Here is a 26,950-nt window from a genome sequence, read left to right on the forward strand (position 1 = left end):
TGGTGAATTGGTACTGCACGCCCAGTGGCTGGCACCTCACAGGTGAAGCCCTGTGTGTACACATACACAGCTGGGCTAGTGAGATTGTAAGTGGCTCATTGAGTTGGTAATGGGCCCTTCGGGCGCTGGGCTCTAACTTGGATTCCATCATCCTAGTGTCAATGCACACCTCGTGCTGACCCCTTGTGGGAGATCCTTGCATTACTCAGAGCAGAAGACCATGCCCATCACCTTGCTGGTTGTAGCCCCTCCTGGGGGCCACGAGTTGTTGGAATGTCTGTTCTACCCCCTTTCAATGGTAGTGATGGTACCAACCATGGTGACCACAGGTGACAAGGCATTAAAGCTCAATTCCACAGGGACTGAGACTGCCTTTTGAGGAATGGCCACCAAATCCAAGGCAGGCCGCAGGCATGTAACTTGCCCTTCTGGGCCAGAGGGAGCGCTGGAAATAACACAGGACTCATGTTGTCCTGTCAAATGAGCCCACTTTTTTAAGTCCCTTAAGACAGATTTGCCAGAGGGCAAATCTGGTTGCCAGCAACTGCGAATTTCTGCCTTCGTGTCATTTGCAGGAAGTGACTTGGAATGTGGGCAAATGAGCATGCAAGCCGTGTGCAGTGTTAGTTCTGCACTCTGGGAAGCACCCATTTGTCACTTATACCCAAGGGACTAGTGAGAAGTATTAACTGGGCAACTCAGTTCCAGCAATCCCTCTGCTACCCCAAGGGCTTCTGTCTAATGCTGACGTGAGAGTTCTAGTCTACCATCTCAGAGCATGTTGGAGGCCTGTGGGGAAAGGCGCTGCTAAAATGACACATCTGGAAGGCTGTGTGTGGTCTGAGGCCATTTTTGCTGCTTATTAGTGGGGCCTGCCAAACCAGAGGGAATACACAGCTCTTCACAGTTAAAGGGGTTTATCTTGCTTGAGATGAGAGTGAACTCTGGGCAAGAGACGCGGTTGTGTACGAAGCAAAAGGGCAGCAATACGTGCTGCTTGGTGGCAGAGTAAACCACACTTAACCTGGGGGCAAGGAACTCATGCTCATGGAAAAAGTGGTAGAATTTGTTCCAAATTCCAAAGCAACCTTCCTGCTTAGGCCACTGGACACAGAAGCTGTGTCATCGCCTATCCTCAAGGACGTAAACTTAATTGAAAGTTAAGTAAAAGTGGATTTGCTCTCATTAAAACAAGTCACTTTTTACCCACAAAGTGTTTTATTCAGAAACAGCAGAGTTGCAACCTGAAGCCGTGAAGTTACAACCAAGGAAATAGATGTGGGGTTGCTTCAGAGGACGTGAGAATTCAGGCTGGCACCTGTTTCTTATGGGTCAGTGGCTGGAACAGTCAAGAACTTGGAGATGCCAAAATCTAGCCAAGAGGTGAAACCCCCTCCAGTCCCAGGTTTCCATGTAAACGATCGTGGTGTGTGCAACCATGGAGCAGAACAGTCCTCGGCAATAAAGAGACTGTGAAGTTGTTCAGGAGTGGACACCTCTGAATCTCAAAGTAATTTATGTAGCATGAAGGACACTACTGAGAAAACATGGTTTCAAAGTTCAGGGTTTTGCATATAAAAAAGTCCATAAGAAAATTTAAATCTCCTGTGAAAGAAAAAAGTAATGAGATTTAAAAGGAGGGCACAAGGTGATATCAAATAAGTCCTTGGTGTGCAGGATTGTTTCATTTTAACTGGGTGCACGCTTTATACCCAAACTAATTGACTTCAGAAGTAGATTCCTCCCATTTTTTCCTAACCAGAGGTTTAGGAAGTGTGGGGGGAAGTACAGCCCTGACAGAAATGCTCTATTTATTTGCCAGTTACACTTCCTGCCACTTAGGTGGCTGGCTCAAAAAGAGAGTTACATCCTTGGCTTTCCCTTCAATTTTCATCTTCTCGCCTCTCGCCTCTGGGGCAGAGAGTGCCAGAGACTTCAGTATCGAAGTCTTGCTCTCTGGCAACACAAGGCCATGTGCACACTCACCCCACATGACCAGTCAGCGGAACCACTGCGCGTGCAGCTGGGGAAGGGCGGCCGTGGCTGTGACTGGGGCCCCGGGGCCTACAATCACTCACACCAGACACGAAGGCACATTGATAGCAGCTGACAGCTTCCCTCAACAGGGCTGGGCAGAAGGGGACCTCCCTGGGGACCCCTGTATGTACTTCCTGTAGAAGCACAGCAGGTTGTCATGACAAGTCTATGCAGTCCTCTGGGCTGACATAGGCTGATGTAAAGGGCACAAATGAGGCCCACGAAAGGACGCCCTGTGATCTCTCCTAGGAGACAAGTGGCAGCAATGAGTGAGACCGGGAGCAGCAAGCTTTGGAAGCCATGAGTGTGCCCTGCAGTGACCTCGGTCAAGAAGGGGTCGTGTCAGCCCTCCTCTGTAAGAAAGGAGGGATGAGCCCTGCCCCGTGCTGGCTCTGGCTGCTGAGAAGCTAGACCCTGCCAGGAGGGAGCGGGCATCAGCAAGGGCCAGACCACTGGGGTGGAGTAGGCACCCAAGGCTCCTGCAGAGCGGGGGAGGGTCATACATACACTCGCGCGCTCCGGCTGTATGACGCTCGACTTTCCGGCAGAGGGTGCCCTCGAGAACCGGACTCCCAGTCCCGTTATACTGCACGGAAAAGCACTGGCTCCATGCATCAGGCCTGTCCCGAGTCCGTCGCACTGAGATGGTCTAAGGGCCGTGAGGGGGCCAGCCGGCACGGCTGTTGCCTGGGCGCCGCGCGTGCACCGTCATCTGGTGTGCAGCTTCCTGTGCTGGATGATGTGCGAGCTCTGGCTGAAGGACTTGCCACACTCACCGCACTCGTAGGGCCGCTCGCCCGTGTGCACGCGCTGGTGCTGGATGAGGTTGGACTTCTGGCTGAATGCCTTCTCACACTCGGCACACGCGTATGGCCGCGCCCCAGTGTGCACGCGGCGGTGCTGATTGAGCGTGGAGCTGTGGCTGAATGCTCGGCCACAGTCGCCGCACTCGTAGGGCCGCTCGCCCGTGTGGATGCGCAGGTGCTGCACCAGCTTGCACTTGTAGCTAAACGACTTGCCGCACTCGCTGCACTTGTAGGGCCGCGCGCCGTTGTGGATCTTCTGGTGCTGCACGAGGTTGGAGCTCTGGCTAAAGGCGCTGCCGCACTCGCCACACTTGTAGGGCTTGGCGCCCGTGTGCACGCGCTGGTGCTTGATGAGCGTGGAGCTGTAGCTGAAGGCCTTCCTGCAGTCGCCGCACTCAAAGGGCTTCACGCGTGTGTGAATCTGCAGGTGCTGCACGAGCCGGAGCTTATAGGTGAAGGCCTTGCCGCACTCGCTGCACTTGTAGGGCCGCGCCCCGGTGTGCACGCGGTGGTGCTGGATGAGGCTGTAGCTTTGGCTGAAGGTCCGGCCGCAGTCGGCGCACACGTACGGCCTGGCCGCCGGGTCGGGCGCCGGGCGTGGGGTGGTGCTGGGGTGCACAGGCTTCAGGCAGTCCTGGCTGTCTCGAGGGAGCGCTGGCTGAAAGAGCTCATATTCGCAGCCGAGGAGGGGGGCCCCATAGTCCCCGAACCTGCAGTGACTTGTCCCACTAGGAAAGGCCTCCTCGTCCCCACACTCGAAGCCCCTGGGTGCCTCTACTCCTCGGAGAGTAGCCTGGTGCTGCAGAAGACTCAACATGGCCAGAAGGTCCTTCCCGACGGCGGCGCAGGTGAGGGCGAAGGGCTTCCCTGACACGTGGAGGCTGCAGTTCATCGCAAGTGAGGCTGTGTCCGTGTCCCCCTGCAGTGGCTTCTCTTCCAGGGGCTGCTGGCGCCATGGCAGGTCGGGACTGAGCCAGGCTGCTTTTCCACAGGCTGCACAGGGCGTGTTCTGAGTGGCCGGGTCCGAGTCAGGACCCTGACCAGCTGCCGTTCGTTCCGCAGGAACGCTGGGCCCAGAAAGTGCCACTGCCTCCATGCTGTACCAGCAACCTGGAAGCAGAGGAGGGCCGCTGTGCACGCTGGCTCTGGGGGAGTGGGTGGTCCCCATCACCACTGTATCACGGGCACAGTGTTGGGATCAGGTGCCTCAAAAAGGGCTGCTTTGCCCTAAAGCCACAAGAACCATGTGGGGGTCCCCAACTGACTCCTTGGCCTGGGACCTGCGGCAGGGCCTTGGCTGTGTGGAAGATGATGTGCCGGCCCAGGAAGATCTGGCTGCGACCTTCCAGACATAAGGGCAAGTGTTCAGAGACACGGACGTGCTGCAGTGCTAACACCAGAGCTGGCCAGGACCAGAAGTCGGAATAGAAACGAGAATGGAGTTAGGAGGTGTCAAGAATAGGGAAGGAAAGACACACATGAGGTGTGGTTACTGGACGTGTCCGCACACCCAGTGCTGCCATTGACCAAGGCCAGGCCTCCTGGGTGGCACCTTGGCCCGTGGTCTCCAAAGTAAGGGGGTAGACCAGTGATAGTAAGTGCTAGTGGATTAGGGAGAAAGACTGTGGTAGCTGGGCCAGGTGTCCTGGACAGTTAGCTAGCTGGGAGGGGGGCAGGTTCTGACCCCAGGGCCTAGCCCAGGAAGTAGGACAGCTTTCAGGGGTGGGTGTGTGTGGGGCGGCGGGTGTGAGGCTCTTACCCAGTGAGGTCACAAGTGCAAAGTTCTCCAGCATGACATCGTGGTACAGGCATCTCTGAGCCTCATCCAGGAGCCCCCACTCCTCCCAGGAGAAGTACACGACCACATCTTCAAAGGCCACTGTGCCCTGCAGGAAAGAGGAGAGATGAAAACATAAAGAGCCCCCGCACGTTTGCCCCGTTCATGCGACTCGGGCTCTGGTGCAACTGGCGTCACGCGCTCTTCTCTGGGGAACTCCGGCCCAGTTCTGCACCCGTTCTTCTCCAGAGCCACAGGGTGGGTCAGGACCAGGATGCCCTCCCCACATAGTAGGGGCTCAATGGGTTCTGGTCCCCACCGTCCCTCTGCGAATCCCTCCTGGAGCCAGGAGACCTTGTGCTGGTGTCTACGCCTTGGGATCAGTCCTCAGGGGACTCTTACTCGACCTCCCTCTCCCACGCCTTTGCTCCACTCTGTTCCTTCTGTGACAGTGACTCAGGTTGTTTTGTGCTTCTCCTTCAGTGAAATTGTCAACCCTCCCATACCTCACCACTCCGGCTGTCACCCACGTGCATGTCACTGTCCCGGAAGCCAGGGCCTGCGCTGCAGGATGTTGGGGATTTAACGTTGAGAGGCAGTGGGTCTGGGGGACACTCACCTCAGCTGGGCCCCTCAACGAGGACGCCGCCATCAGACTCTGTGCGGTGGGAACAATGGCTCTTGTTGCGCCTTCTCTGTCTAGCTGGAGCCCCTGAGGAAGAAGCCACCACGAGGAGGCGGCCCAGACTCTCACCCCAAGGCGACGGCATACGCGGAAGCGTCCCCCTCTGGACCTTCATTGGCTCCACGCAGAGGGTCCTCTGGGTGCTGATGCTCTCACAGAGGGGCTGCAGGGGCTGCAGCAGTGCGAGGGACGTCCCAGCTCCTTCTCACAGAGGCCATGGCCAGACTGTTGGGGACCTGCCTGCAACTGATCGTGTATACATTTAAAGCTTGTCCCTGAAGGATTAAGAATGGGGCTCCAAAATCACTTTCCTCTAGTTTATAATCACGTAGTCACTGACGTGGCTCGCCAAGGCTTTAAAAGCCAAGCCGTCTCGTCTAGTTGGTGAGACCGGGCTACAAAAGCTTGAGGGGAGAGGATGGTTCTTCCCTCCCCCACAGGAAACTGGATGTGAAAGGAGCCCCAATGCACTCACCGGGATCAGGAAGGGCCCGTGGGTCCAGCTTCAGAGGAAGGTGCCAACAGAGCCTAATGCTGAGAATGGACTGGACCCACCGCCTGGATCTGTAAAGCACAAGAGACCGTGGAGCCATTAAACCAGACCGGGATGGTGCAAAAACACGTTACAGCATCACAGATGTTGATTGTATTCCCTCAACCTCCTGACATATGTGTGTGTCTCTCTCTCTGCACAGGAGGATCAATGTGCCAAGAGTTTCAGGATCCAGTAGAGGAAACAGCCAGAAGCTGAGGTGTACTAGAAGGAACCTAACGACCCGGAAATGAATGACGCACTGCCTTTCTGTGTCAAGAGAAAACAAGGTCACATCCAGCAAACCTGTTAGTGGCAGATAACTGCTCACATGTTTTTGGATGTTGACACTGCCCTCTTTTGAGTTAGAAAGTTATGAAGGAAGACAGGAATTTCCAAGGTGTGGAAGAGACTATCCAAGTTGAAGTTCTAACTGTGTTTCCTAGGGAACATCAGAGGAATGCAGGGACCTAGAAAGAATTTGAGATCGTTGCCATGACACCAGAAAGTCTTTACTCATACACGTTCCCTTAACTCACCACCCACCCATCATGGCAGGAAAGTCAATTTGGCTGTGTGTCATATGTTGAAAGCTTATGAAAATAATGGGAGGGTAGGTAGGACGGAGGGAGGGGAAAACGGGATGAAAGAAATAGTAAAAACGAACATAGAAGGACCGGTATGCGTAACGATCTGCATGAACCTCAGGCACGAAAATGCCCAAAGCAACACGCGTGCCCTCGCACTTCTGCAGCGTAACTAAAGAGAGAGGGTTGGGGGTCGGTGGGAATGCGAACAGTGTGAAAGGCCAGCGTGTGCATCTGAAAGTGGGAGTACTGGAGACGGACAGGGACAGTGGCCGCAGACGCAGTGCAGTGCCCCGCACTGGCATGGGGGTGGACAAGGCTGTGGAGCTCACAAAATTGATTCTCCAGCACCAGAGTGAGGGTGCCCCACAACTGAGGTGAGCCAGTCAGAGGTGACGCGCAACCACCCGCAGTGACTGCAGTGATACCTGACGTTTTACTCCACCCGGATCCACAAGGTACAGACAGTGCCGGTAAGGGAAGACAAAAACTTAAACCAAAGTCAGGAAAGAATGCAATTTAGGTGGCATAGAGAATTTAGATGGCAGTTGTGAATAGAACAAATCCTTAGAAGTTTACAACCTTTCTAGACTGATCACTAGGAAAAGAAAATGGAAAGTCAACCAAAACGTCCCCCCCAAAAACAAACTCCGGGGCCAGATGGTTTCATGGGTGAATCCTACTAAACATTCGGAGATGATTTCATACCAATTCCCTCCAAGTCAAAGAGGAAGAATCATTAAAATTATCCTGGTACCAAGGACAATACACACAAATTACAGGCCAGCAGTATCTCTGAGGAATTTAGACGCAAATACTAGTGTCTAACAGAATACCAATAAATCGATACATCACGATCCATTGCTAACAGAATGGGTATGGGAGGAAAGTACCCTAATAACAAAGGCTAGCCACACATGGCAAACCCTCAGCTGAGAACACAGTATTACAAGAAATGTAAGGAGATTAGAAGGCAAAAACATGAACGAAAGAGCGGCAATAGTACATACCTATCAACACTTAACGTAGAAGACTGGGGAGAGAGAATGGATAAGAAAACAAGACCCCTCAGAGGACCTACTTCAGATCGAAAGCCCACGGACTGAAACAAAAGGATTGTAATATTAATTCAGTTCATGCAAAAGAAATGAAAAATAAGCTGAGACAATGCTTACATCAGACAAGCCAGATTTTAAAACAAAGGCTATAAGAGACTAAGAAAGCACATTACATAAATAAATGGTAAAGGACGCAATCCGAAGAATGTATAACCCTGGCAAACATTTATGTGCCTAACAGAGAAACACCTACGTATATAAAGCGAATATTGACAGACAAAGGAAGAGAAATCTACAGTCATACTCTAGGGGACTTCAGATCTTCCGGACAGAAAATCAATAAAGAAACAGCAGCCTTAAATGACACATTAGACCAGTTGGAGATAAGATTTAATTTGTATTTTCAGACCACTTTACCCCAAAGCAACAGAATAGACATTTTCCAGGACTACGTGAGGCCACAAAACAAGTCTCACTAAATTTAAGACTAAAATCACATCAAGCATCTTCTGCATTCACAATGGTATGAAACTTGAAATCAATTACAAGAGAACTAGAGAGCACACAAACATGGGGAAAAACACACGAACACAGGAGGGAAGAAATCATAAGATGATGGCTTGAGACGAACGAAAATAAAACTCCAAATCTACAAGACATGGCAAAATCACAGCAGTACAGGCCTACGTCGAAAAACAAAACAAAACCCTACCTTACACCTAAGAACTAGAACAAAGCCCAAAATGAGAAGGAAAAAAATAATAAAGATCACAGCGGATATCGACATAAACAGTCTAAAAACATATAAAAAAGCAACAAAACCAAGAAGTTCCTTGACAAAATTAAATTGATAAATCGTCAGCAAAAATTATCAAGAAAAAAGGACCCCAATAAAATCAGAAGTGAAAGAGAAGTAATGACTGACAACACAAACACAAAGATTATAAGAAAATGCCCCAGTAACAAAAATTATGAAAATCCCATTTACAACTACATCAAAAATACCTAGGAATAAATTTAATCAAGGAAGTAAGAAGACCCTGTACTCGGAAATTATAAACCATTGAAGGAGAGACAAATAAATGGAAGCACATACTGTGCTCGTGGATAAGACAAATCCTTACCATAGCCATACAACCCATCTAATGCAGTCTACAGGTTCAATGCAAGCCTATCGAAATACCGGTGGCATGCTTCACAAAATCAAAACCCTAATTTATACGGAACCAAAAAAGACCCCAAAGAGCCAAAGCAATCTTGAGAAAGAAGAACAAAGTTGTAGGTATCATGCTACCTGTTTGTTATCAAGTTATAGAAATCAAAACACATGATGCTGATGCTGGCATTAAAAAAAGACACACAGATCGATGGAACAGAAGAGAGAGCCCAGAGATAAATCTATGACAAAAGAGGCAAGACGGTCTCTTAATAAAAAAGGTGTTTTAAAAACTGGGCAGAAAACACTAAAAAGAAGTACAACCTTTTTACATCATATACAAGAATAAACTCAAAATGGATTAAAAACTTAATTTTAAGACCTGAAACTACACATCTTCTGGAAGAAAACAGAGGCGGTGAATTCTGTGATATTGCTAACAGTAATTTCTTTTTGGATATATCTCTTCAGACAAAGGAAACAAAGGAAAAAATAAATGGGAATACTAAAGAGTTTTTGCACAGCAAGGAAAACCATCAACGAAATTAAAAGACAACCTAGTGAATGGGAGAAGATATTCACCAATGATACATCTGGTAAGCAGTTAAGATACAAATTATATAAGAAACTCATACATCTTAATGCACCCTGCCCCCGAAAAAAGAAAATAACGAATGGGCAGAGGACCAGAGGACCAGACTTTCTCCACAGAACATACATAGTTTTTGGAGTTTTTTGGATTAGAAGGGAACAATAGGGCCTTCTGTCCCATTGACCTCGAAAAACTGTCCTAAAGATCGAATGGTAAAGACTCTTTCCAGGGCCTTTCTAAACTGTAAAGTGCTACACAGGCATGAAGCATCCTTCCCAAGTCCTCCATCCGACAGGGGCAAATGCAATAGTGGCAGCTCGCGGATGGACAGGTGACTCAGCTCGCCCGGAGAAAAAGACTGTCTTTGGCAGCAACAACTCCAGTACCCACAGCACGGTGGCTTCCGGGCAGGTGGGGCTGGGACACGCTCTCTGCACGCTTCAGCACCGGGGACAGCTCCGGACTCGCTAACTTGGACAACGCTCTGAGCAGCAAGATAGCCATGTGTATGAGAAGATGTGAAAGGATGCCAGACGTCACCCATCATCAGGGAAATGCAAATTAAAACTACAATGAGATATCACCTTCACACCTGTCAAAACAGCCATCAACAACAAATTGACAGATAACACACGTTAGTGAGGATGTGAAAAGGGAACCCTCATGCATTCTCGGTGGGCCAGACAGCAAACTGGTGCAGCCACTATGGAAAATGATATGGAGTTTCCTCAAAAAATTAGAGAGAACCCTCAGCATAGACCTTTTAAAGTCATCTACAAGGTCTTCTTCATAGCCTCAAGCTAACTGTACACATCTGTATGCCAGTTTTGTGTGCTTTCATATCTATTGTTTCATTTTATTTTACCAGCAGTAAACTGCGTGATAAATGCTTGTTTTGAACCTTCTTTATAAGGAAATCACCACGGTTCTAAAATGAGCAAAACATGCTCACAGTGCTAGAGTGTAGATGCCCACCAGATTTTGTGCCCATGCACCAGACTTGCCTAACAGAACATAAGACACCTACTTTACTTTGAATTTCAGAGTAATAAATAATTTTACATATCGCATGGGACATGTACCAAGAAAATTCTTCGTTTATCTGAAATTTACATTTAAGTGAGTGTCCTGTATTTTCATCTCCTAAATGTGGCAATCCTAAATATACCGGTAATGCACTATTTTAATTGGGTATAATCTGTGAAAGTGGCTAAATTACCATGAATTTAGTGGCTTCACCACCACAAATTTATCATATTACAGTTCTGGAAGTGAGAAATCCCTTCTGGAGGTTCTAGGAAAGAATCCATTTTATCGCCTTTTCCAGTTCTAGAGGCAATCTACATACTTGGCTAATGGCTGCTTTCTAGCTCAAAGACAGCAATGGCCAGTGAGTCGTTCTCACCCTACATTACTCACACACTTTCCCTTTTCTTTTCTACCATTTCCACATAGAAGACCCTTTAGGATTATACTTGGCAGGCCCAGATAAACCAAAATAATCTCCCCATCTTGATTCATTAATTAGCATTCTTAATTCCAAACTGCCTTAATTCCCCTTTAATACATAACCTAACCATTAGGACAAGGACTTTTTTTTTTTTAAGTGAGGCAGTGCTGCCTACCACTCTGGCCTAGAAACTACTCTAACTCCAACAATCCCAACGAACCTCCCTCTCCCAACTGTCCTCCCACAGGCCATCCTCTTACTAGGAATGACACTGGGTTATGTGATTTTAGGACTATCTCATGCTGGATCCTCCTCCAGCCTTGAGAGCAGGGGAGTGACACCAACTCCATATTCATTTTGGGGAGTTTCTAGAAGCCATGGAGAATTAACTGCATATAGATACCACTAGGTAGAAGAAGAAGAAAACACAACTTAAGTTCAGTTATAGGTCAAAAGTCACAAAAATATTAAAAAAATACTTTTACTTCAGCAAGATAAAGAATCTGAGGTGAATGATTGAAATAAAAGGACTAAAGAAGAAATTGTAGCTACCAGACTAGAAACCTGAAGAAAAGGGGAACTATCTAAAGTGTACAATGTGACGAGTTTTAACAAACACACCTGTGAAACCAAGACCAAGGTCAAGATACTGAACACATTCGTCACCACTCCAAAGTTTTCTCCTAACCTTTTCCGTGACAAATTTCCTCATCCCAACCACCATTCTCAAACAACCACTGATCTGCTTATGTTATGCATTTTCTAGGACCTTCTAAGTGGATTTAAGTGGTCTGTTCTTTTTGTCTGAATTCTTCCACTCAGCTGAGTATTTACCGGTTCATCCATGTTTTTGTATATATCCTTATTTCATTCCTGTTATAAACTGATGTGTCTGCCCCCCCCCACCCCCCAGTTCAGGTGTTAAACCTTAACCTCAATGCAACGGTGTCAGGTGGTGTCATTTGGGTAAGTGATTAGATTAGGTAAGGTCATCAGGCCTTAAGAAGCAGGTTATTAATGAATACGACCATGTCAGGTTTCGGTGGGTTCGTGCTCCTGTGTACCCATGCCTGGCCCTCCAGCCAGGCAGTCGAGGGCTGGAAGTCTAACCTCTGCGCCTAAGCGTCTCATCTTAGCAGCTCTGTGCCCTTGAACAAAGATTCAACTGCCTAGTGCCTCAATGTCTTCATGACCCGCCCTCCGCTGAACAACACTTGGGAAACTTGTTAAACCCTAATGTAACGCGTGTCTCTCCTTTGTTTAAAATTCTCCATGGCTTCTAGAGTCCTCAGAATGTAGGCAGAACCCTCAGTCTGCTGCAATTCCAGGTGTGACTCAGCCGCAAACACCGTTCCTCGCAGGCACAGCTTTCCCGAAACCTCCCGGCTCAGTCGCACCTCCGAGCCTCTGCACATACCGGTTCCTCTGCCTGTAAGGCTCTCCCACACCTAACTACACCCCTAGCAGCAACTAAAGTTACAGTCACTACCAGAAACGGGACCCCACTTCCTAGCGCCTCACTGTCCCGGACGCCGGGGCCTGGGCTGCACGACGGGAGCGGCGCCGGCAGCTGCGGTTTTGGGATTCAGTTGGGATGAGGCGGTGAGGCCGGGAGAAAGTGGACTCACCTGAGCCGCGTCCATCGGCGTGGCCGCCGCCATCCCAGCCTGTGGGCGGAGCGGGACCGGGAGCCGGCTGCAAGTTCGTATCCCGGCCCCGGTGCGGATCATCTCCGGCGGTTCCGCGGCCGAGCCTCACACTCGCCTCTGTGAGGTGGAGACAACGATCCTTCTGACTCCTTCTCGGTCCCGTCCGCCAGTCACGACCCCGCACTCTAGGACCTGCGACCGGAGGAACACACCCGAGGCAGCCAAAATGACCGCCGGGAGGAGGACGCCGGATGCCCCGCCCCGCGCTCGGTGCCACATACGGAAACGCCTCCATCCTGAGCCCTCATTGGCTCACGAAGGCTGCCTTTCAACGCAGAGCATGCTGGGTAACGTAGTTCCTAACGACCGAGGCGCGCTCTCCCGCTCCGTCCTCCAGAAAATTTTAGCCCCCCGAGAGACGCTGGGAAATGGGGTCTCCGGGTCCGAGGGCTTAGAAGGATCTCAGTCCCTTCTTAAAGGGGCAGAAGTCAGGTTTCTGGAGACGAAGTTCGGCTCGCTCCCAGAGGCTTACACGTATTATTTCGAATGGCCCCCAAAGCTACAGATTCCAATGCACACAACATTCAGTAGTTGTCACCATCCACTGATGTTTCACCAGAACTATTTCCGCTACCATTTTTTAATCACTACATATTCATCGCTTTCTGCAATTTTGCACTTTTCATGCTGGGAGTACCTTTAACGGATAATTGCAACTCTTCACTAGGAAGTAATTATTACTTTTCTTGTCCCTGTGGGGACTGACCGGGGCTGGAGCGTCAGAGGAAGGGGCCCGGGCACAGCGGCGCCTGCCCGGCCCCTGGGGCGCGTCACCCCGGCGACGTCACAAAGTCTCGGGCGTCTATGTGGCGGGGACGGTCCTAGTCACGCTGACTTCTTTCCGCAACTTGACCCCAATTTTGTGCCCTGGACCGCGAGAGCAACGAAAACGGAAGCCCAAAGGCGGCCGGAAGCCCCGCCCCAACATTACGCGCACGCCTCATCCTGATCCGTTATTGGCTCCTCACGGTGGTATTCCGCAGGGCCTTCTGGGTAACGTAGTTTCTGGAACTTCAGAGGGGACCGAAAGGTGTTCTACACCTTACAAACCAGGGCATTAGTGGTGAGCCACCGAGAGGAAAGAGGAAAAATGGGTGCTAGGACCGCAACAAAGGGAGTGGCTTTGCGCATTGTTTAAGGCTGAGACGAGACATTATTTTAGGCTCTGTAAAGCTGAGCCTACTCCCAGATGATTAATATATTACTTGAAATGTTCCCAGATAAACTTATGAAAGTAGCCATATCATTTCATACACAGAGAAAATGAATCCTTGCAGGGCTAGAAACATTGTCATTGTTCTTGAAATTCACGTAGCTTGAAGCATTATTCCGTGTTGCCATTATGTTTGGGCAAGAAGAAGATTCCACAGAGAACCATGAGAAGGAAAAGGATGTCAGGCTGCCCAGAGGCAGGTGGACAAGCTAGAGCTCTACCTCTGGTTCCACCAGAAAACTCCCTTGTCGGTGTCACTGTGACAGTATTTGTGTCCTACACATTGACGAACACTGTCTTACGCATACAGTAATTCTTAATACATATCCTAAGATGAATACTCCTTTTGGCAATCTTACATGTATCTCAACCAGAAAGCAACTTAGCTAATGGCATTCTTTTTCTAATAGGTTGTTTTTCAGAGGAGTTTATGATCACAAATTAAGAAGCAGGTACACAGATTTTCCCTGTACCTCTTGCCCCCAACACCTGCACAGCCTCTCTCCTTATCCATATCCATGCTACTGAGTTTTATTACAATGTATAGACCTACATTGACACATCATCACCACCCAAAATCTAGTTTATATTAGGTTTACTCGGTGTTGTACATCCTATGTATTTGGACGAATATGTAAACAAATTTCCAGAAGACAGTTCTGTGAAATTAAAAGGGAGTTTATTCTGATATGATTTGCAAATGAGGGGACATAGCTTTCAGTATAAAACAAAGACACGCTCTGAATTGGGGAGAATGGAGCACAGCTCTTAAAATCACAAGTTGCAAGGGGGTGACTCTCAGAGATGGGTTGCTAAGGAAAAAGTTCACGAACTTACACCATTCATTTTCTGATTGGTGGGGGGCAAATGGACTCAGTGGTCAGCAAATGGGATTATGAGATAAGAACAGTAGAAGAATATGTTAACAGTGCAGATTAATATCCAAAGTGTATGGTGTATGTTTCCATTAAATTGTGCATAGCACAAAGATTTTGGAAAAACAAACAAACAACAACTATATATATATATATATATATATATATATATATATATATATATATTCTTCCAGTATTGAAAACAATCCGTTAGGCAAAGAAGTCACGGTGGTATTAAAAAATGAGTGAAATACCAACATACACCTTTGTTGCTTCACTGTCCTATTTGTTAAAGAAAAGGAAAATGGCCAAAATTCATAAAATAGGCAAAAGATATAAGCAGACATTTTACCGGACTACAGATAGCAACTAAACATATGAAAGACTACTCATTGGTAATCCCTAGGGAAATGCAATTAAATGAACAGTGAGACAGCACTATAAACTATTTAATAGGGCTAAATATGATAAACTAAACCAAGTATTCATGATGATGTGGAGAGATGAAATTCACAAACTGCTAATAAGAATGAAGGTACAGTCATTTTAGATCATGTTAGTTTCTTCAAAAGTTAACATTCATCTATCCTGTGACTAAAACGTTTCACTCTATTGACAAAATAAGTGGAACATGTCATATAAAAAATTGTACACATGGGTTTGTACAAGCTTAATTTACAATGGTAAACAAACAAACTAACAACAGAAATAACCCAAATGTCCATATAGAGATAAATGGATAAATCAATTGTAATACATCCAAAGATAGAAATTAAAAATTGAGTTAGTTACATCATTGATGAATCTCAAATAATGCAACATAAAGGAAACCAGGGGGAAAAAAAAAAAGGTGAACATTTAATGATTCCCATTTATAAATTCTAGAAAATGCAAAGGTATCTATACTAAAGGAAAGTAAATTGATGATTATTTGGAGGACTGTGAAGGGCAGAGAGAGATTATAAAAAGACTTTTGGCAAAAATATAGTGACAGATTTAGTCACTACCATGGCTGTGTTTTCACAGTTTCGTAAGTATGGCAAAGCTTTTCAAATATTACAATTTAAATATGTGTAACTTATTACATGTAAATCATACCTTTAAAAAGCTTTAAAATGGCTCAAGATGAAAAATAAAGAAAACCTGTGTCCTCTTTTTGGGAAACAGGTTTGACTATTTCCTATGCTGACGCCACCAACTTTCTCCTATTGCCTCTGAGGGTCGGTCTTGCCTCAGTGGCAACAAATATTGAATAGTAATACAAGACATTTCTACTTCGGTCAACACAAATGCTGGCTGGTCACAAAAGCCACACCTCTTGAACCCTTAACTTTGTTTGCCTATCTGTGTGACAGCCTGGAGGCGATCATCACTGAGAGGCTTTCTCTGACAAAGACTTTGGCTACATAAGATAAACACACCTGGAGGTCCTGAGATTTGTGTACACACTGATCCCCATGGTCACTGTGACAAAAACATTTATGGATTCACTTTTGAAGAGACATGTTTCATCGAGTTGGCTACAGTGTCCTCCAATCCCTACTAATCTTGTGTTGTTTCCATAGTAGTCATGGTTTCCTGACCCCTATGGTCTTACAATAAGGGATTGTCACCCACAGATTCATGGACATGAGGGCACACAGATCTTCATAAGACCTGGGGAAGGGATTCCCTTCTGTATCCCCTGAGATATCCCCTATAAACAAGGGGAAAAAATTCATGCTGCTCCAAGAAGCACCTGAGAATGTCACATTCTGCCCCCACCTCGGGGTGATTGATCTGAGTTTCCAATGAGGAATGGCAAACCCTGCAGTCTTTCCTAGGAGATCGTCGGTAGGAATGCAAATTGGGCAAACACTGGTGAGCTATCATACTGTCCCCTTGAAAAACACAAAGTTGGAGACCCCTATAAAAATTTCACCCGTCAAAATTGTGGAGCCAAAATGTGTATGTAAAACACTCCACACAATAAGTAGAAAGAGGACTTAAAACAGTAAGCATTCGTATTGTACAAACTAAAGCAATGTGTGGCAACAGTTTGAGTTGGTAACTTGAAAAACAAAAAAATTCAAGTGAGAACATATCCCTGAAAAACACCCTTCTCCAAGTTGCCGGGCAAACTCACGGTATTCTTCTGCCAAGAGTAGGTCAGGTTCCTGCCCAAGCAAGTCAGAGAAAAGGGAATGTGAACTCCAAAGGGCCCAGGCTACTCCTAATTTTCTCTGACACATGAGATAAGAGGTCAGCTTCCCTGAGCACATGGGAGTGGTGACGGATGCAAACTGTGGAACTTGGCAGGCAGTAGAAGCAAAATGGCTTTAATGACAGAAAATGTCCATGACGTAAATCTGGAAGGAGCCCTGGGCAAGTTAGAAAGGACAATGCAGCCACACGTGCTTCTACGCATCACTAAGACTTATGAGAAAGCTCCCAAATATGGATGACTGGACACATGAGATTCAGTTTGGACAATGGCTTCTTATGGTTTCTTCTGGTGTCATTACACTAAACAAGAAAATTGCACATTCCCTTGCACATCTAAGGTCGTTCTCCAGTGTGAATTCTACAGTGTATAATAAGGTGAATTCTTTGGCAAAAGCATTTCCCACATTCCCTCCACTCCTAAGGTCTTTCTCCCGTCTGAACTCTCCAGTGATGAAAGAGCTTCGAGCTTTGGGTAAGATTTTGCACATTTGCTACATCTTAGGCTTCTATCCTGTGTGAACTCTCAGAGAATAATAAAGTCCAGAGATATAGGTAGATTTCCTACCTTCACCTCATGTATAAGATCTTTTTCCAGTATGAAATCTTTAGTGTTGAGAAAGCTATAATTTATGGCTAAAGAATTTCCCACAGTCACTGCAGTCATAAGGCCTCTATCTTGCATGAACTCGCTGGTGTACAATAAGGTGATGTCTTTGGATAAAAGATTTCCCACATTCACTGCACACATAAGGCCTTTCTCCTGTATGAGTTCTCCGATGTCGAATGAGTGCCGAGCTCTTGGGAAAAGATTTCCCACAATCATTACACTCATAAGGCCTTACCCCAGTGTGAACACTCTGATGGTAACGAAGGCCGGAGCCAGAAGAAAAAGATTTCCCACATTCACCACATTGATAAGGTTTTTCTCCAGTGTGAACTCTCCAGTGTTCAATGAGGTAAGAATTTGCTCTAAAGGACTTCCCGCATTCAGTGCATTCATAAGGCCTTTTGCTTGTATGAACCCTCTGATGGTCACGGAGGGCGTAACAAGAGGCAAAAGATTTCCCACATTCGCTGCATTCATAAGGCCCTTCTCCAGTGTGAATTCCCTGGTGATAACGAAGTTTCCTCCTAGTGGTAAAAGATATCCCACATTCAGTGCACTCATAAGGCCTTTCTCCTGTGTGAACTCTCAGGTGGATAAGAAAGTAACATTTTTGGATAAAGGATTTTCCACATTCACTACACTCGTAAGGCCGTTCTCCTGTGTGAACTCTCTGATGATTTCTGAGGTTGAAACCAGATGCAAAAGATTTCCCACACTCGCTGCACTGATAAGGCCTTTCTCCTGTGTGAACTCTCTGGTGTGTAAGAAGGTGATGTCTTTGGATAAACGATTTCCCACATTCACTGCACTCATAAGGTCTTTCTCCTGTGTGAACTCTCTGATGATTACTGAGGTTGGAACCAGCTGAAAAAGATTTTCCACATTCGCTGCACTGATAAGGCATTTCTCCCGTGTGAACTCTCTGGTGTAGAAGAAGGTGATATTTTTGGATGAACGATTTCCCACATTCATTGCACTCATAAGGTCTTTCTCCTGTGTGAACTCTCTGATGATTACTGAGATTGGAACAAGATAAAAAAGATTTCCCACATTCAGTGCACTGATAAGGCCTTTCTCCGGTGTGAACTCTCTTATGGTAATGAAAGGCAGAGCTAGAGGTAAAACATTTCCCACACTCACCGCACTCATAAGGCCTTTCTCCTGTGTGAACTCTTTGATGTTGAATGAGGTTGGATCTTTGGCTGTAAGATTTTCCACATTCACTGCATTTATATGGCCTTTTTCCAGTGTGAACTCTCAGATGATAACGAAGGCCAGGGCGAGAGGTAAAAGATTTCCCACAGTCACTACACTGATAAGACCTTGTTCCATTGTGAACACTCTCATGATAACGAAGGCCAGGGCGAGAGGTAAAAGATTTCCCACACTCAGTACACTCATAAGACCTTTTTCCACCATGAACTCTCCGGTGTTGAGTGAGGTGAGATTGATGGCTAAAGGATTTCCAGCATTCACTGCATTCAAAAGGCCTTTTTCCTGTATGTACTCTCTGGTGTAAAATGAGTATCGAACTATTGGTAAAAAACTTCCTGCATTTATTGCACTCAAAAGGCCTTTCTCCTGTGTGCACTCTCCGGTGTAGAATAAGTATTAAATTACTGGTAAAAGATTTCCCACAGTCACTGCATTCGTGAGGCCTTTCTCCAGTGTGAACTCTCCAGTGTACAATGAGGTAAAATTTTCGCCCAAAGGATTTCCCACATCGAATGCACTCATAACGCCTTTCTCCAGTGTGAACTGTCCGTTGTCGGATAAGGATGGATCTACGGCTAAAAGATTGCACACATTCACGGCACAAGTCACAGTTTTTTCCAGAGTGACTTCTCCAGGGATAAATGAGAACAAATTTTTGGTTAAAGGACTTACCACATTTGCCGCACTTGTACTGCTTCGCCCTGGTATGAATTCTTCGATGCTGATTGAGGACTGAGGTTCGCCTAAAAGATTTGCCACAGTCGCCACACACATGAAGCCTTTCACCAGTGTGCACTCTCTGGTGAACAACTAATGAAGATTTGTACTTGAATGTTTTCCCACATTCACTGCACACAAAACACTGTCTTCCAGCATGGACACCCTGGTCCTGAATATGTGTATGTAGAGGGCTGAAGGCTTTCTTACATTCTCCCCAGGTGAAAGGACTTTTCCTGTTTTGTATAGTTGCCCAGCACTGGGTGATTTTGTCTGGCTCCTCTCCGGTGTGAGCAGTCTGTTGCTGCAGATGTTCTGAGGTGGCCGGGAAGTTCTTCCCAACTTCATCACAGGTCAAGGGCTTCTCTGAAACATGGGATTTACAGTTTTTCACAAACAAGGTCCTATCTATACTGCTTTTGAAAGGTTTCTCTCCCAGGTGCTGCTTCTGGTGTCTTTGGAGATGTGCACTAAAATAAAACTGTTTCATAAGTACCCCACACTCAAATGCTTTCTGGCTGTGTGGTGTCCCTTGGTGCCCAGCCAACTGAAGGATGTATCTCAAGACAGGACCACAACTCTCGCAGATGTGGGTCTTCCGGGAAGACTGAGCTGCCTTGGAGGTGCTGGTCTGTGACACTCTTTCAGAGACGCTCTGTTCAAAGGGTGCCTCCACATCCTCTCCTCCACAGCAGCAACCTGAACACAAATAAACACTGGTCAAGTACATGATGACTATAGAGATGGAGAAACTCCATCACAAATGTGCATCTGTCACATTTGGTAATGAGTCTATGGGATGCTTTTCAATGAAGGGAGTTGAAATCCAGTCGGAGAAGTGGTTACTGGGCATTTCTGTGCCTCTAACGCAAATGAATGGTGGCGACCTCACCAGGGGAAGGGCACAGGATAAGGTGAAACAAAGAAGAAAGGCATATTCTTAAACTTGTTCCTCTAGCAAAGGATCCCTACAGGATCTTTTCTCCTGGAGACATGAGACTCTGCAGAAGCATGTCTCCAAACTCAGGAAAAACCAACTGCAACAGAACACATGCTGTCTGAGGCCGATTTAAGAATGCATGTTGATCTTGTGGCAAATATGGACCAATGCTGCAGAGCAACAGAGGGAGAGCTGAGGAAAACAGGTGAGATATGAAGTCCAGAGAGGTGGAGCTTCTCCATGGGCTACAGATCAAAGTAGAAATAACAAAGGAGTAGAACTGACTCATCAGCAAAGTTGCAACAATGAAGGAACAGTAAAAAGGGAGTGTGGCTCCTGCAATGACAACAAAACACTGGTTAAATGGGAAATGTTCCTGGTATGATTGAACAGAGTCCTGACGTCACACCCTACCCACCTTCGACATGACCAGGTACCTGTGAATTCACCTTGCAGCCTTGGCTATTGATAATCCCTAAATATTTGCCATTCCTGAGCTCAGCTGACAGAAGTGCATGGTAATTACATGCCCAGTCCCTCCCCAGAGCCAAGACTGCCACACCCTCGTAGCCCAGTGACCTTGAAACCAACCCAAGGTGAAGGTCTTTCCACACCAAAATGAGCCCATAAAGGCAGGAAAGAGGTGACTTATCCATCAAATGTGAAGACATCAACAAAAGGCTTTATAAGAAACAAAAAATCAAGGAAACATGACATCACCAAAGGAACACAAGTTTCCAGCAAGTGAATCCACTAAAATACTGGACAAAGAATTCAAAATAATTGTTTTACAGAAGCTCAGTCAGCACTAAGAGAACACAGAGAGACTACTCAGGGAAATCAGGAAAATAATACTTAATGAACACATCAAGTTCAGAGATAGAAAAAATTTTTTTAATGAGTTAAAAAGAAATTCTGGACTTATAGAATACAAAGAATGAAATAAAATTGCAACAGAGAGCATTGAGGGCCAATTGATGAAGCAGAAGAAAAATTTGTGACCAAGCATCAGGTCACTTCAAATCATCCAGAGGAGAAAAAAGACTGAACAAAGCACATAATTTATAGGATGTCATCAAGGAAAATGTTTGCAATATGGAAGTGTCACAAGGAATGAGGAAGGGATAGAAAGATTATTTATAGAAATAGCTGAAAACTTTCCCAATCAGAAGAGATACAGACATCCAGGTCCATGATGCTCATAGGTCCCCCATACATACTCACTGACACACATTATAATAAAACTTTCAAACATCAGGGACAAAGAGAATTTTGAAACCACCAAGAGAAAAGGAACACATTGCATACACAGGAACTTCCATAAGGCTATAAGTGAATTTCTCAGTGGAAACCATGCAGAGCAAGACAGAGTAGATAAAAAGGTCAAAATACTGAAGGGAAAAAAAATACCAGCAAAGAATACTTTATCCGGCAAAGCTGTCCTTCGAAAATGAAGGAGAGGTCTATGGCCATGCCACCCTGAACAAGCGCAATCCCATCTGATCTCAGAAGCTAAGCAGGGTCGGGCCTGGTTAGTACTTGGATGGGAGACCACCTAGAAAGACCAGGTGCTGTAGGCATAAAAAATAAAAAATAAAAATGAAAAATAAGGGATTGTAAGATGACAAAGTCCTTGCAATCTGTGAAGTCAATCAAGGGTTGCCTTGCCTAAAAAAAAAAAAATATATATATATATATATATGAAAATATACAGCATACTTGTAAAGGCAAGTATATACGCAATTTCAGAATATGCTAATTAATAGAATATGGTGGTGTATTAATCATTTAATTCTATTATTAAAGACAAAAAAATAAGAGTATTAAAAAGAACCACTGACAAAATATACTATAACCGTTATGGTTTTGACACCAAAACCATAAAACACAAGGTGGTGAGATACAAAAAGGGTACTTTTTGTATGCAACTGATATTAAGTTGTTATCAGCTTAAAGCAGACTGTTATAACTCTAAGATGTTTGAAGTAAACTTCATGGTAACCACAAAACAAAAGCCTACAGCACATAAGTAAAAAAATAAAGGTAAAAGAACCAAAGCATACCACTAAGGAAAAAATCAAATAGCAAAGGAAGATAGCAAGGAGGTTAAAAAGAAACACAGGAACTGTAATATTCCATGTTCTTGGATTGCAAGAATAAACACTGTTAACATGTCCATACTACTCGATGTGATGTACAGATTCAATGCAATTCTTATTAAAATTCCAATGGAATTTTTCATAGAAATAGAAAAGGAATCCTAAAAATTTACCTGGAGCCACAAATCATCTCAACAGCCAAAGTAATCTTGAGCAAGAAGATCAAAGCTGAAGGTACCACTTTCTGATTTCAAACTATATTTTGAAGCTACAGTAATCAAAACAATATGGTACTGACATAAAAACAGACATACAGAGAAATGGAACAGAATAAAAAGCTCAAGAAAGAATTCCATGCCTATATAGTCAACTAATATTTGACAAGGGCACCAAGAACTCAGAATGAGGAAAGGACAGTTTCTTCGATAATTTGGGCAAACTAGATACCTACATGCAAAAATATGAAACTGGATCCCTATCTTTCACCACTAACATTTAATTCTAAATGCATTAAGGAGTTAAATATAAAACATGAAAACGTAAAGCCCCTTTTTAAAAAAAAGCGGAATAAAGCTAGTTGACAGTGCCTTGGCAATGATTTTTTTTTTTTAACATGACACCAAAGGTAGAGGGGGAAAAATCTAAAATAAACAAGTGGAACTACATGAAATTAAAATGTTTCTACACAGCAGAGGACACAATCAACAAAATGAAAAGGCAACACACATAATAGAAGAAAATATTTACAAACCATCTATCAGATAGAGCACAGTGTTTTAAAAATACATGGTATTCATACAACTCAACAGCAAAAGAACAATCTGATTAAAATATAGACAAAAAATCTGATCAGGTAAATTCTAAAGAAAAATTGTTCTTCCTCAGTAATCATCAGGGCAAGTAAATCTAAATCATAATGAGATATTACCTCGTACCTGTTAGAATGCTTATAAAAAGACAAGAGGTGTTAGTTAGCAAACATGTAGAGAAGGAAACCCTTGTACACTGTTGCTGAGAATGTAAATTCATAAAGGCATTATGAAAAACACGAGTCTATGGCCACGCCACCCTGAACGTGTCCAATCTCATCTGATCTTGGAAGATAAGCAGGGTAGGGCCTAGTTAGTACTTAGATGGGAGACTACTTAGGAATACCAGGTGATGTAGGCATTTAAGGAAAAAAAAAAAAAAAAAGGAAAAACATTATGGAAGTCCTCAAAAATTTAAAATAAAACTACCCCATGATCCAGTAGTCCCACTTCCTGGAAAATATCCGAAGGAAATTAAATCAGAATGTGGAAGAGAGAATCTGCTCTCTCATGTTCACTGCACAATTATTCACAATACGCAAGATATGGAAATGACCTGAGTGTCCATCCATGGATAAATGCATAAGAAAAGCGTGGCACACACATATGTATACACGCAAACACACTGAAAGACAGACACCCTTGGAACATTATTCAGCCTTGAATGAAGAGATCCTGCCATATGCGACAACACTGATGAACCCGGAGGGCATTATACTAGGTGAAATAAGCCAGTCAGAGAAAAATACTGTATGATATCACTTATACGTGGAACCTAAATAAATAAACACAAAGAAGTTGACTCATAGAAAGAGTTAAACGACAGGGGCCAGGAGGATGGGAGAAATGGGGAGTTATTAGTCAAAAAATGCAAAGTATCAGTTATAAGATAAAAAACTTACGAGGACCTAATGTATGACATGGTGACTACAGTTAACAATACTATATTTCACATTTAAATTTACTGAATGTATCCTAAGCACTATTACAAAAAAAAAAAAACCTATATCAGGTGATGGAAGTGTTCATTAACTTGATAATGGTAATTATTTCACCCTACGCGTATATCTCAAATCATCACATTATATACTTTTAATATACGTAATTTTACAGATCAACAATGCTGAAACAAAAACAGAAAACAAAAGAGATTCTAAACAAAATACTACAAATGGTACAGAAGGGTCTGGGAAAAACAGCTCATGGTCTAGGTAAGTAGTGACCGTGACAATGCCTGCAATTCCTGGCACAGACATGCCCTAAGAGACATCAGCTAAAGGACAGGATCAAACCCTCGGAAACAGAAGTGCCACGGATCAGGGCACACTGACCCGGCAAGGGCTCAGTGCAGCAGGTCCTGGGGCTGTAGGAGAGGACAGGACACTGAAGACAAACCGCCCCCCCTCCCCCCAGGACAGAGGACAGCAAGTACTCAGACACCTGGGGAAGCAAGCAGTGCCCGCAGCCCAGGTAGTGGACAGGGCGCCCCCTGGAAAATTAGAAAGGGAAAATGGAAATGCAAAGCCCGGTCTAGGTGACAGGGGAGCGAGAGGGCCTTACCTTGCGAAGACACAAGCACAAAGTTCTCCAGCATCACAGCGAGGTATAGGCGTCTCTGCGCCTCATCCAGCAGGTGCCATTCCTCCCGCGAGAAGCACACGGCCACGTCCGCAAAGGTCACAGCCACCTGTCAGGAATCGCACCGATGAAGCCAGGAGCAGCCCCGCCCTGGGAACCCACGACTCGACTCCTCGCACGGCTCCCCACGTCCACCCACTCACAGCTCCCCGCTCACAGGGGACACCAGGCCCTGGCGCCCGGGCCAGCTGCTGCCTCCTGCCACCCGTTCCCCACGGGGTCAGCTCTCAGCAACAAGAGGCGGCGGGGAGGGGTGGCACAAAAGTGCAATCTAAGCTCTGGGCCAGGCCTGCAGAACCCCATCCTTCCTGCCAAGCAAATCCCCTGGGGTCTCCCAAATCATGTCTCCAAGACACCACTATACGTGGGCTCCTGCTGCACCCAGAAGTCCCCACACCAGGGCCCAGGGACCATCAGCTCACCCTTCCTGTCCTGCGCTCAGCATCACTTGCACCGACCATCGCTCTTCTCCCTCACCAGGTCTGCAGGGCCCCGTGACCCCTGTCCAATGCTGCAGAATAAAAACACCCTAGACCATGCCACCACTGCCACCAAAACCTGCATCTCCCCTTGACAACATCTGCGGCTGCAAAAGCCGCCCATTGAAATGTCTTCACCCTGGACCCTTCCCCAGATTACCATATCGGTGTGTCCAGCTGCCCTCACGACCCTCTACTCACTCAACTCAGAACGACTCAGACTCTGACCAGGGCCTAACAAACTTCGGATATTCCAAAGGAAAATTAACCTACTACTCACTTCCCCATGTTTTCCGTGGCTCTGACCAAAAACTCTCGATTGTCCCCAACTCCTCCTTTATCCCCCTCCCCTACAACATCCGAAAATCTACATGGCCCTTCCTAAAAAATGGACCTAGAATCCGACCTTTTCTCCTACTTCCGTGGCCACAACTCTGGTCCCCTGGGCTGTAGTCCTTGCCTCCTCCCATAACCCCTTAATCTGTCCACTGTGCAGCCAGATGGAGCCTGTTAAACCAGGTAAAGTCTTTCCTCTTATCTGAATACCCCGTTACCACCATAACGGATGCCTCCTCAGGCAGCCACATTACAGGCTTTATTACTGAACTCCTGCTCTTCATTCTGAACAGAAGGAACAGAGACCTGCAGAGCCTACTTCCAGCTCAGCCACACCTCCAAGTATTTGCACATGCTGGCACGGTTCCTCCCTTAACCCTCCACACCTATTTACATGGGTTACCAGAACCAGCTCCTCTACCTTCCCCTTGTCCTGGACTCAGGATGCAGGTCTTGGGGTAACATCCAAGAGCTAAGAATACAGCAGGCGAAGAGTCTCATGACCAAAATTCCAAACACCATATGGGTGAGGCAGGACCAGTGAGGGACTGCGACATCCTCTCCTTCCTTGAGTAGGTTCCCTAAGTGCTTTCTCAACCTTCAGGGCTGGTGTCCATTTGTGCAGGTCTCCGCTGTGACGCCATCCAATCCCGGAACCTGGTGACTTGGGGTTAACTAACTAAGCCCTGGGTTTCAGTGCTCTGAGCTGCCTCCGACCAGCTTTGTGACCCTGGACGAGGATGAGGACGCTACTTCCTGATGCATCACCCCATTCTAGTCTGTTCCCTGAGAACCGTAGAAAACTGTTAAAACCCTAACGCGGCCCGTGCGCCGCTGCTGCTCACAGCCCTCTGCGGCCTCCAGGGTGCTCAGGGCCGGGGCGCAACCCAACCCTGCCAGGCCGGGCGCGACCCCGCCTCACTGTCCCCGCAGACCTAAGACGGACCCCAGGGTCCCGATGCCTCCCGGTTCAGCCGTCCCCACCTCTTTGTACGGTCGGTCTCTCCGCCTGCTACCCTCTTCCACTCCCCGTTACCCCGGATGTCGCCCGCTGCGGCCTCGCCTGCGCGGACGCCGGAGCCCGGGCTGCAGGACGCGAGCGGCGCCCGCACGCGGGGCTTCAGGGTTCGGGACTGACGGCGGCGAGGCCGGGGAGGCGCACTTACCTGAGCCGGGCCACTCGGCGCGGCCGCCGCCATCGGACTCTGTGGGCGGAGCGGGCGCAGGAACGGGCGTCGGACGCCGCGGTCCCTGTCCTGGCCCTGGTCACCTGGGTGGCGCCGCGAGCCTCAGATCTGCATCTGTCCCGCGGGGAACACGACTCCCTTGCGCTTTCTCGAGTTCTGTCAACTCTGACCGCACCGGATACTCCGGAACAGAACAAATGCCCGCCACGAGGAGTTCGCCGGAAGTCCCGCCCCAACGCGA

The 26,950-nt window shown here is 46.5% G+C and overlaps 2 protein-coding genes and 2 pseudogenes across 4 annotated transcripts; 2 read left to right on the forward strand and 2 right to left on the reverse strand.

The window, feature by feature from the left end:
• Window positions 1-1,195: 1,195 nt before the first annotated feature.
• Window positions 1,196-12,580, reverse strand: LOC107500437 (zinc finger protein 211). 3 transcript variants are annotated; one of them, XR_001594523.2, is made up of 6 exons: window positions 12,309-12,579; window positions 5,781-5,869; window positions 5,240-5,551; window positions 4,603-4,729; window positions 2,545-3,953; window positions 1,196-1,605 (listed from the first exon to the last, which is right to left on the reverse strand). XR_001594523.2 is itself a non-coding variant. In XM_016125676.2 (5 exons), the coding sequence occupies exons 4-5, from the start codon at window positions 4,634-4,636 to the stop codon at window positions 2,746-2,748; spliced, it is 1,242 nt and encodes a 413-aa protein (XP_015981162.2). In that variant the 5' UTR covers window positions 4,637-4,729; window positions 5,375-5,551; window positions 5,781-5,869; window positions 12,309-12,580; the 3' UTR covers window positions 1,196-2,745. The 3 variants fall into 3 exon arrangements, 2 of the variants coding, with proteins under 2 accessions (XP_015981162.2, XP_015981158.2); XM_016125676.2 differs by having other exon boundaries at window positions 1,196-3,953; window positions 5,375-5,551; window positions 12,309-12,580; XM_016125672.2 differs by having other exon boundaries at window positions 1,196-3,953.
• A 2,328-nt stretch (window positions 12,581-14,908) lies between these two features.
• On the reverse strand, window positions 14,909-26,931 carry LOC107500377 (zinc finger protein 256-like). Its single transcript, XM_016125504.2, has 4 exons — window positions 26,689-26,931; window positions 25,130-25,218; window positions 24,630-24,756; window positions 14,909-19,920 (listed from the first exon to the last, which is right to left on the reverse strand). The coding sequence occupies exons 2-4, from the start codon at window positions 25,166-25,168 to the stop codon at window positions 17,354-17,356; spliced, it is 2,733 nt and encodes a 910-aa protein (XP_015980990.2). The 5' UTR covers window positions 25,169-25,218; window positions 26,689-26,931; the 3' UTR covers window positions 14,909-17,353.
• On the forward strand, window positions 21,623-21,741 carry LOC118611607 (annotated as a pseudogene).
• Window positions 23,312-23,430, forward strand: LOC118611693 (annotated as a pseudogene).
• Window positions 26,932-26,950: the final 19 nt, after the last annotated feature.

Source organism: Rousettus aegyptiacus, unplaced genomic scaffold (assembly GCF_014176215.1).
Source record: "Rousettus aegyptiacus isolate mRouAeg1 unplaced genomic scaffold, mRouAeg1.p scaffold_m13_p_14, whole genome shotgun sequence".
Taxonomy (NCBI): domain Eukaryota; kingdom Metazoa; phylum Chordata; class Mammalia; order Chiroptera; family Pteropodidae; genus Rousettus; species Rousettus aegyptiacus.

What these genes read in the sequence shown, in the direction of transcription:
- LOC107500437 (XM_016125672.2), bottom strand. Translation starts at nt 5,272, where the DNA reads ATGGCGGCGTCCTCGTTGAGGGGCCCAGCTGAG. An exon ending in CGTTGAGGGGCCCAGCTGAG is followed by an intron (nt 4,730 to 5,239) that starts GTGAGTGTCCCC and finishes TCTTTCCTGCAG; the next exon opens with GGCACAGTGGCCTTTGAAGA. An exon ending in TGCACTTGTGACCTCACTGG is followed by an intron (nt 3,954 to 4,602) that starts GTAAGAGCCTCA and finishes CTCTGCTTCCAG; the next exon opens with GTTGCTGGTACAGCATGGAG.
- LOC107500377 (XM_016125504.2), bottom strand. Translation starts at nt 25,168, where the DNA reads ATGGTCGGTGCAAGTGATGCTGAGCGCAGGACAGGAAGG. An exon ending in CTGAGCGCAGGACAGGAAGG is followed by an intron (nt 24,757 to 25,129) that starts GTGAGCTGATGG and finishes GATTCCTGACAG; the next exon opens with GTGGCTGTGACCTTTGCGGA. An exon ending in TGTGCTTGTGTCTTCGCAAG is followed by an intron (nt 19,921 to 24,629) that starts GTAAGGCCCTCT and finishes ATTTGTGTTCAG; the next exon opens with GTTGCTGCTGTGGAGGAGAG.